The sequence below is a fragment of the Eleutherodactylus coqui genome, chromosome 12, assembly GCF_035609145.1.
Source record: "Eleutherodactylus coqui strain aEleCoq1 chromosome 12, aEleCoq1.hap1, whole genome shotgun sequence".
Lineage (NCBI taxonomy): Eukaryota > Metazoa > Chordata > Amphibia > Anura > Eleutherodactylidae > Eleutherodactylus > Eleutherodactylus coqui.
In genome coordinates, this window is record NC_089848.1 from 47493485 (window position 1) to 47504676 (window position 11192).

Sequence of the window (11192 nt, forward strand, 5' to 3'; positions counted from 1 at the left end):
GCTCCTGGGCCCAGGTGCAACTGCCTCCTTTGCATCCCCTATAGTTACGCCAGTGACTGTCTGAATAGAAGGGCGTCTGGAAGAGATTTCCGGTACAGTCCACCTCCATTCACTCAACGACTATCTATTGTATGTAAAAGCAGCCTGGCCATTAGTGCTATGAGGCTCATTTCACATCTTCGTTAGAAGCTCCGTCCGGAGGTTGCATCACAGATCCAACTCAAAATACCAGAAGAAAAAGTGTTGCCCACTGTATGCATCACTTTTTCTTCAGTGCAAAACCAGGCAGCTTGGCAGAAAGCCAACAGACCCCAATGCAGCCAATGGGGTCTTTCCGGCGCTGTTCGGTTTCCTACTGAGACTGAGCGGAATCCGCATAAAAATAGAGCAAGCTGCAATTTTTCTTCTGTGAGTGGAAAATCACAATTGACTTCTGCTTATGTGCAGGAAAAAGCCACTCGCACCGGATTCCGCAATGCAAATCCGCCCGTGTGCAGCGCCCTTAGGGTAGGATCACGCATCGCAAAGAAAATCCTCACCAAAAATCCGTGTGGGGGTTTATAGGTAAACTTTCCCCATGGAATTCACTCATTACATTGCGGTGAGAATCCATGACATCTCCACAACAAATAGAGCGGATCTGAATTTCTTTCACATCAGGATCTTCCACTGCAGATTTTTTTATGGTCCAAGTAATTAATAAAACCCCATTCACTTACATTGTATGGTACATTATGGCAGAAGTTCAGCTCACATTCTGTAGCCAAAATTCCCTAACAATTACGCAGTGTGAACTCACTCTCGGCCCAACAGATCTCATTGGTTTCAATGCCGAATAGCCGTGCCCAATTTTACAGCCAAAGTGATATCAAGGATATTATTTCATGAGTGCTAACAGCTGCTCTAGCGTTCTCCTGTTCTTCACAACTGCTGGCCTGACCCAGTAGGTAGCGCTATTACACCAGCGTTAGCAGTACTGGTGTAATAGCACTTTAAGGCCGGCTTCATATAGGCTTCAACAAGCCACCTGGAGGAAATTTCAAAAATCTCTTTCACATGGAGTGGAAAATTTCCGTACTGAATTCTCAACATTTTTGAAAAACTCTGGGGATTCTACATCCGCAGCATACTGGCCGATATACGCCAGCATCTGGGTTGTCTTTCCCCTTCCCTCCCGCTCGCTGGCTCTCTGCCTCTCTCCACCCCTTTGGCTGTTTGCAATGGGAGGGGGCGGAGCTAAGCTCCCGCCCCTTCCCCACAGCCAGCAATCGGAAAGGGCGGGACAGGCGGAGGGGAGGAGAGTGTCAGAGAGTCAGCGAGGGGGAGGAAAGGGGAATGGCAGCTCAGATGGTGGCGTATATTGGCCAGCCGTGAAAACGGCGGCCGATATATGCTCCTGTAAATAAGCCCTAAGGGTGCCCACACACGGGTGCATTTGCATGCAAAGCAAATAGAACCCATTGATTTCCATGGGTTCCTTCACATATGTTTTTTCAGCGCACATTTCAAGCACTGGGAGAAAAACACAACATGCTCTATTTTGGTGCGCAATTGTGCACCAAAGGCTCCCGTCTTGCTAAAATTGCACACGGAAATGCATGATTTCATGGAGTTAAACGATAACACCTGGGCCTACTAAGTGAGCTGACCCACCTACTTAGTAGGCTACTCCACTACTGCGCTAATGTGAGTGGTCTAATCAGTGCAATAAAGTACAGTAAAAAGCACCGATATGGTCGCTATAGCCTGTGATCGTGCACCCTGCATAGCACATATACGTCATGTGATAGCAAGCATATATGCGCTCATGCCCACGTGCGGCTGCCCTAAGGGCCATACTCACACAAGCGCATTTGCGCACGCAATGCGCAGAGAATAGAGCCTATTGTTTTCAATGGGCTCATTCGCACTTTTCTTAGTTGCACACACATTTTGCACACTCTAAAAAAAACGCAACATGCTCTGCTGTATGTATTTGCACACGCACATAAAACACTCCGTCACTGCATAAATACGTTATGCAGGAGTGAGCGTTTTGCGCTTACATTCGTGTGAGGCCACCATGAGGCTGCATTCCTTTGGGGCATTTTTTCAGCAGTTTTTCAGCATTTTTATAATAATTTTGAAATGTTTCACATGCCTTTTAATTGTTGTCAAAAATGCATTTTAAAAACCACATGCATTTTATAGAGAATCGCTTCTAGTTTCATACCTCCAGATATTCCATAACTTGTTAAAAAGTGTGAAAACGTTGCAAAAATACATAACAAATTTTGCATACGCAAATATGCCCATGTGAAGGAGCCCTAAGCACAGTCACCTCTCCATTCATTCATTCTTTGCCTGGAAGTGGTGGCCAGTGGCAGCATCATTAGACAGGACCCTCATCTACAGACATTTATAGCATAGCCTGTAAAAATGCCATACATGTGTAATGTGGGAATATCACGTTAAAGCTGCCTGCCCATGGGCGTATTTTCATTGCATTGCGGTCAGATTATCGCCGAATCATAGCAGTTCTCCGCTCGCGGCCGGCAAATCGCAGCATGCTGTGAATTGCCGCGATTCTCCGCAGTGAGCCTATCTGTCATATAGGCTCACCGGAGAGATCCATCTGCTGGCTCCTGCTGCCGGGTGGCGGCTCCCGCAGTGGATATCTGCCGCGGGATACCGCAACGCCTGTGAACAGGCAGCCTAAAATAATAATATACCATCTTTCTGATAAACAGAGGATCTTCCAAATAACTGTGCCCTATAAAGAAATGTTGTATGCTCGGTTCACACTTTGGTGTGTAATAAACTCCAGAAACACCTCCACATGCTGAATATATAACCCAGATGTATGCTAATCTATGCCACGGGGCTACATATATTACATATTTGCTTCCATTGTAGAATAAAAATGTATACCACAGTACAATTTGCATTTGTATGGTTTTATCATGCCCTTGCATTTGATAGTGAAATGGGCGCTACTTTTCAATACAATTTTGTATAATGCTATACCAACCCACACCAAATGTATGTCAAACGACAAAACACTTTTTTGGCATATGTCTGGGTCACTGAAAGCCTTGTTGCAACCATGAAAACGAAAAGTATGTTCAATGTGTCTCACGATTGTTGAAAGCAACTTTAGGAAATCAAATCACTTCAGGATGTATTAAGAAAAAAGTTGGGTACGGTGTTAGCCATCAGAGCAAAATGTGATTGTTCCCAGCAAGAGAAACCAAGTAATCCTGTAGATCTGATACCTTTTAATGGCTAACAAAAATACACGATGTTATAGTGAGCTTTCCACTTCAGGCTTAATAGAATAGATCCAGAGAGGCATATAAATATGAAAAGGCACAGACATGGTGTGATTAATTTACACTTAAAACAATACCAGAACAGTATGAGTAGAGGAGTAAATACTTAATCAGTCCACTGATAAGGATGTGAAAGTTTGGTGTTAGGGGGTCACCAAGTCTGTGTGTTATCTCTGTTACAGATTTTTTATATGCCTGTGTTAAGAGTGTCAAAAGGTTGTTATAAACTTGTACTCCCAAATTCTTCTGCGATGTTGAGATTTGAAGTTGCCTTCTAATAAAGTAGCCTTCTATGTTGTGTCTGTGGCTAGAAAAATGCTCCACCACAGATAATTTGGTCACTTTTCTTTGTGTGGTGGTGAGACCTCATCCTTTTATGTATATATTTCTTTGGCTGTATTCTACTAAGCCTGAGGAAGAACCCTAAGTAGGTTCGAAAGCTTGCTGTAAAATCACCTATTTTTGTTACCTATTAAAAGGCATCATATCTACAAGATTACTGTTAGGTTGCGCTCCTGGGACATATAGTTATATGAGTTTCCAGGAGGACACCTCCACAGATGTGGCATGTTTGAGCTGGCTGGATGTAAAGTTCTCCAGCCAGCCAATCAACACCGGTCTACTGCATATAAATACCAGCCCCTCTGGCTAGAGGGGGGCAGGTTTCTTTATTTCCCTCCCAGCACCCTTGTGTTTGCATCCATGCAGGTTTCTGTAGGTGTGAACAACAATGTGTTCTGTGTGTCCGTGCAGGTGGCCAGACTTGAGGTGAACAGTCCTGTCCCATGTGATATACATTCCATTGTGTGCTGGTGTGAACTGTGCCCTGTTCTGCTTTGATCATTTTCCATGTAGGGTGAGCTAGGTCCTTAGGTTGCAGCATGGAGCCGTCCCTAATGGGATGATCGCCCCCTTGCAGACAGGATTAATAGGGTAGATTGTCTTGTGAGAGTAGGGACCCACGAGACAATGAGACCCCTTGTCATGGACTTGTGGGCTTAGGTATATTGGCCAAAATACGAACTGAAGTGATTCCATCTGTTTATATGTACAGGTATATTAGGTGAGTGTTTTGGGTGTTTGTTAGTCATTGTGTTATGTCTGCCCATGAGTCCTGTTTGCAGTTCACTAGCTTTCTTTCTTTTGGTGTTCAGCATATGTGGTGTTGTGTATTTCAGGTTATGGATCCAGCATGTCCTGTTTGGACATGATAATTACTTTGTTTCTCTTACTGAAAACAATCACATTCAGGATGTATTCACATGGGCGAGTACAATGTAGGTGAATGAAAATCTGGCCTACATTGCACTTGTTTACCAGTGATTTTTCTGTCATTTTCATGCATGTACGCTGTGTTTTGGAGTTAAAAATGCACAATTTGCATCGATGTATGTGCGTTTTTCATGCACTTTAAAAATATATCATATGGCTGCAATAGTAAGGGCTTAAACAGATGGGCGTTTTTAGTTCTGAAAATCATGGCTGCATAACAGGCCGAAACAAAACCATTGATTTCAACGGTTTGGTTTTCCATTCTTGCATGTTAATATTACACGTGAGCAAATATAGGACTTGCCCTATCTTTCTCGTATGTTGTTAATACTACATGCGAGAAAGATAGGGCAGGACCTTTCTTTTTTGCTTTTTCTTTCAAACTCATGCTTCATAGTGCCGAGCATGCACCCATGTGTTTTTTCCATCAGAATGGTAAAAATCAGCATCACACTCACATACAAATCACATGGAATGCGAGCACGATGCGTATTTTTTCACCACATAGTAAATAATAAGCAATTCTTGAGCAAGAATCCCTTTAAAAATAGGACATTCTTTCATTTTCCTATCTCAGACTATTGGTCCAGAAAGAAAAATTGCTCATGCAAATTAACCTATTGAGATTAATGGGTTCTTTTCACATGTGACTTCTGTCCTACTTGCAGTTGGACAAAACTTGCATGTGAAAATCTCCTGTGCAATACAGCCAACACTTGATTCATCAATCAGTCACATGTGCTGATTGGCAGATTCACCAGACCGTAAACTACTAACTATTCACCCACTATTATTGTAATAAGCCCAAAGTACATCTTAAGCCAGACACATTAATTAGATCAATGCATCCTAATGGCAACCAATTTGTAAAACCAGAATCTGGGAAAAAAATGCTATTTAAAAAAAAACAAAAAAACTTTCAATACACAAATTACAATGATAAGACAACAAAGATTTCTAAATAAATCTTTAGAAAATGTTAGAAAAACGCTCCTTACAATCCACGATCGGTAAACTGATTACAGTATGTATAGTAGTTATGGGCATCACAATTAATAATTAACATCTACAATTCTACGAACAACTGTTGCTTCTCTGCAACATTTAAATCTACAATCCACTATAATTTAGCATCAACTCATATGCATTAAGTAAAATTGATACTATTTATGCTACATTGAGACACATATATATAAAACACATTTTAATGTTTTAAGTACAAAGTACTAGAACAGTATAAAGTATCAACATTGTATCATTCCGTGTTTACACAACCAAATCACAGTGAAAACAACTGTAGCAACATGCTCGATCATATCCTGGCAGTGAGGAGCGGAGAACCCAGACAGAGCCTGCCTCAAGCAGCACATTCCCCACCTAGGTGCCTCTTCTTCTCTCTGTCTACTAGTGTCACATTACCACAAACCAACTTCTCTCTACTTTCACAACCAAACTACATAGCCCAGCAATTCCCATGCCCAGGGCAACACATACACAAAGAAAGGGTACAGTGCCAGTAACTTACCCAAAATATTTAGAGTGGCAGAGGTGCAGCAGACTATCAGGGTCCAGAGTATAGTGAGACGCTGCACCACAGCCATGGGATTCATTCTCTGGGCCTCATAGAAATCTACAACTGTAAGGAGTAATCCACAAAGTTCCTTCACTTTAGTTCTCTGCTTCCCTTGTGCTGGGGCTGAGCAGCCAGCAGCCCTCCCTGCATTCCTATGGGCACCGTTGGCTGCCTGCAACCTCTGTGACTCACACACTAGCAAGTCCTGGGGAAACAGGAAATCTTCAACTTCACAAACAGCTGTGCTGGGCCTCTCTACTTCTTTTTTTTTCTTAAAAACCTCACCCAGTTGCTGTCAGTCATATGACATAAGCCAGCCCCTCTGCCTCATGTTACAACTTCTTACTATTGTGAGGGGTTTTTCTTCTCTTCAAGCTATGATTCTGTCATAACGGGACTGTCATTTTTTCCTTAAAGTTATAGTATTCTTTAGGAGGAACCAGATCAGTGCCTTTATAACAAACAGATGTGTGTACGCCTTTAAACTGAAAAGTACTTTATTAGAATGAAGCATTTAAAGACGCTATGTACTGCTTTTTTTTTTTTTTCATTATAACTTTGGGCTCTTTTGTTGTAATGTGCTGAAATTCTGTTTCCAGTGTGGAGATCTCTGGGATTGCAGCTGTGGGGGAAGAGGTGTTTATAGTCCACACAGCAGCCTACGGTATATGGTACAATATATAATCTCTGTGAACATTTCAGTATTTTATATACTGCACATTGCTGTGTAAGTATAATGTACATACTGAGCCTTTACAGGGTGGATGGATGTTCTGTATACATGCATTAAGCCTATATAGACTGCTGAGTATGTAGTGACTGCTATCTACGTGAAGTGTCTGTATAGGATGCTGTAAACATATCAAGTATGTGAAAGCTGCTCTGTACAGTACATGTTTGATGTCTATAGGCTGCGTGTATGTACAGATTCTGCATATGTTTATATATATATATATATATATATATATATATATATATATATATATATATATATATATATATATATATATATATACACTATCCTACCAAAAGCCATTGGACAACTTGAGCAAAAATCCAAAGCAGTATTTCTTTGTATATGTTAATACTTAATGGAGCCTCCTTTGGCCCTAATGACATTGGATACTCTGTGTGGCATACTTTCTACTAATGTCTGCTACACTTCAGCTGTTATTTCCCTTCATACATCCTGCAAATACATTCATATCTGCAAACCAATGTAAAACAGCACTGGATTTGTAACAAGGTGTGCTGTCTTGTTGGAAGTATTGCTGACCATTTCCGAAGTAATGTCACATTGCCTGCAGCACATTATTATCTAGAATGTCCAGGTACACCTCTGTGTCCATGGTTCTTGCCTCTAAAATCAACAGACCAAGACCATGCCACCTAAACCATCCTCAGGCAATAATGGATCCTCCATCATACTTAACTGTTGGTACAACACACTTGATTTTGAAGATGCAGTAGTGTGATTTGTCATCCCATAGAACATTCTTTTATTACTCAGCGGTGCAATGTGAATGAAGTGGGCCATAATTCTTGGCAACTTATGGAGAGTGGGTCTTAAGGCAGAAAATGAAGTGACTTCTCACTGTGCCAGCTACAGCGTACTTTTAAACGAAACAGCTGTAGTGTCGTCTAATGATTTGCGATTAGTGGATAATTCGGTTTGTGTCGGTATCGGGCTGATTTCACGAAAATCATTGGGAATCAGGACATCCGATTCTGAATCCTATTAAAGTCGATGGGAATAAAAATCGGTTTCACAAATTTGCCTTCCAGAAGTTGTAGGGGGTCAATCGTAACACATGGGTGTCACTGAAAACAAAAAAAGGGTCCCGTAGATCAAACATTGTACCTAGGAAGACAGCAGGTGTGCTGCTTGTTTTAAAGGCAATGGCATATATTTTACAGGGAGAAATTCTACCAGCTGAACAGAACACTCAAGCACGAGCCTGCTTACATCCTGCGGGTCGAGGTATGTATGAAGAGAGATCGCGGGGTGACCTCTCTTCATACAGCGCAGGCGCCAGCTGTTTATTACAGATGACACCTGCTGGCAATAGCTGCAATAAGCCGCATGCCTGATTGGTGCTATTAACCCTTTAAATGCTGCTATCAATTCTGACAGCAGCATTTAAATTCCCTGTACGCCCCCCCCCCCCCCCCCCCCCGCGCGCGATGAGATCCGTGTGAGTGTCTTGGCAGACGGGGGCCTTCTCAAAGGCCCCAGGGTTGTTTTAGCAGACTGCCTATCAAGCCATCCCTATGGGGTGGCTTGATAGACTGCCTACCTGATAGCAGTATGATGTAATGCTATGGCATTATATCATACTGCAGAAGCGATCAAAGCATCGCTAGTTGTTGTGCACCATGGGGACTAAAAAAAGTCAAAATCAGAACAATAGGGTTTTACCAAATATTTAAAAAAAAGTAATAAAGTTTAAAAAAAAACCCTTTTGCCATAATATCAGAGAAGCTATGGCTTTCATTTGCATAGGCTCAAAGAGGTAAGGGTACAGTATATACATTTTCTATTTATTCCTTAAGATGGGTCTGTGTTGCATTGGTCTTACTCCTTTGGCTCTCCAGTTGGCTCTCCAGTTATTTTGAGATTACATATTCTAAAATACTTTGATGACAGCTTCTACTCAGTATGTAATGGAAGTGTAAGTGGGTCAGGAAGGGTATAGTTTTTCCTTAAGGAGAGCACTTAGAAGGTGTTTGAAGAGACTTATAAGACCATCTATACTCCTCTGGGAAATATGCAAATGAAAAGATGGAACAATACCTCTACAGCGCCACCTATTGGAAAGCAGCATTCCTGCAAATCAATGTTAGACTTTTTAAACAAGTCTTGGAGCAATGACGGAATTGTGAGTCAAAGCCAGAAAAAAATCAATTTTCAACCTGCCCCCTGTGTCCAGGAAACTCAAAGACATCATCCCTAGATATTAGATGCTTGTCTACATTTCCTGAAGCAACTGCAGAAGAAAAGAACTGTGTGATCATAATGAACATCAGTAAAGTTTGTTGAACTGTTGCCCACTGCATTTAATTTAGGAGAACCCTTGAGAATCCTTTTAGACAGCAATTATGTTTTTTAGCATCTTTTCATGTCACTTGACAGATAATTAGCTAAACATTTGAAGCTCTTAATGATCTTTAGAAATGCTAGTGCAGTGTATTACTCTGTTAGGCCTCCTGCACACGGGCGTATTTGCATTGCAGAGTCCGCGGCGGGCGCCCGCTTCTGGACTCCACAGTAAATACAGCCCATGGTATTCAATGGCAAAACACCATTTCATCTCCACGAGCCGAAATTGATTGCGATTTTCTGCACGCGGAGAATAAATCGCAGCATGTGGGAACCGCGTCACTCCTGAGCGCCGGTGGCTACTGCACATGTGCCGTACAGCACATCCGTAGCGCTATGCAGAGCCACCGAACAGGTACACAGGGGTCACAGTCAGGTACTGGGACGAACTCCGTGGCGGGAATCCCGCATGCGAGGTCCGTCCCACCAATGTGCAGTAAGCCTTACTGCTAAGTTATTTTTCACATTCACAATTTAGCTTTACTAGTCACATTATACAAGATACATTCTCAACTCCTGGAATGAAATAAACTTACATATTGCTATTACCAAGTATTGTTGACCTTAGCTATGGGCAACCTGTGTGGTCACAGAGGGTGCTGGCTGCTTGTTTGTAGAAGGGGGAGTGGGGGATTTAAGGTTCCAATGGTCATCCACTTAGGTCTGACTTGCCTGATGATCTTCTTTCTATATGAGCAGAACCTGATGATCCCTCCACGCCTTGCTTAAAAAAGTGAAGTAATACATTCGCCATTGCCAGACACAGGTGCAGTTGAATGCCCATGCCTGAGAAAATGGAAAGTAAGCTGTCTATCGCATCAAGCCCTCTGAGCCTTCCAAAAATTCAAGGACAAGAACGCTCTACCCCTCTGAGCCTTAAAAGAGGAAAAGGACAAAGTTGGGGGTCCTCTGAGCTTAAAGAAACTGAAAGGACAAGGTTGCGGATCCTCTGAGCCTGAAGAAAAGTTGGAAAGACAAGGCCTTGCCGCCTGCAAGATACAAAGAAAAAGTAAGGACTGTTTATTCACGCCAAGTTCATATGTGTCCCAGATGTGTTAGCACCTGGAGAAAAATAGTGTCTGCATTATGTAGCAGAGAATATGGAAGACTCAATGGACTGTCAAAATGGCGCTCACCTTTCTTTTTCCCTTAAAGAAATTCCCGCCAAGAATTCCCGCCACAGAGTTCCTGGACACCTCCACCATGGAACAGCATAACCGCCAACTAAGCCACAATTCTACTGGGGTGATGAACCGGAACTGTTGGACCTGTTGTCTACCATTTCTCTGGTATCCCCCAAGACCGACAACAGAGTAGAGAAACCACAGAACCCTGACATCAGCATGGGATCGGAGGAGATGACCATGCCGGTCATTGCTGAAGCTTCTATTTCCAGGCCATCTACTAGCCTATGACCCGCACTTAGAGACCTCTTGGAAGAAAGACTGGTACGGAGAAATACCTCCACTAATTTTTCTCCCTCAAGAAAGAGGGTTTGGACTGTACAAAAGTATCGGACTGACAAGGGATTTGTGGAGTCACATTATCCACCATGGATTTTGGTCCACCGGGACAATTACGCAGTTGTTTGAATTTCTCCAACCGTTCATCGTGGAGGATGGGGACACAAACTTCACCTTAGAACTTCATAGAGACAATAGCCCTATGGATTTATCCACACCATGACAGCAGTCGGTTGACTGTTCAAAGCTGTTACCTGAGGGAAAGGACAGCACCTCCGAGGACTTACAAGTGAGTAACTTTATACGTGCTAGTCCCTCACTTTGCTCCTCCATGGGAATTTGTTCTTGGGGAAGCAATGCTACACCCACTGGATACACTACTGGGTTGGAATCTGATGAGCCTTTGGTTTGATCCATCAGGAAAGTGACATGGTGCTGGAAAGAACTCTTTAGCCCTGTGACAATGCCAACAC

General features: G+C 42.6%; 1 protein-coding gene across 3 annotated transcripts in view; it reads right to left on the minus strand.

The window, feature by feature from the left end:
- TGFBR2 (transforming growth factor beta receptor 2) overlaps window positions 1-6398 on the minus strand; it is a 70533-nt gene extending 64135 nt beyond the window's left edge. For all 3 annotated transcript variants that reach the window (XM_066585174.1, XM_066585176.1, XM_066585173.1), the window contains exon 1: window positions 6109-6398. In XM_066585174.1, the coding sequence (XP_066441271.1) occupies window positions 6109-6193 (85 nt within the window). In that variant the 5' untranslated portion in view covers window positions 6194-6398. The remainder of the gene's footprint in view (window positions 1-6108) is intronic.
- Between the last annotated feature and the right edge of the window lie 4794 nt (window positions 6399-11192).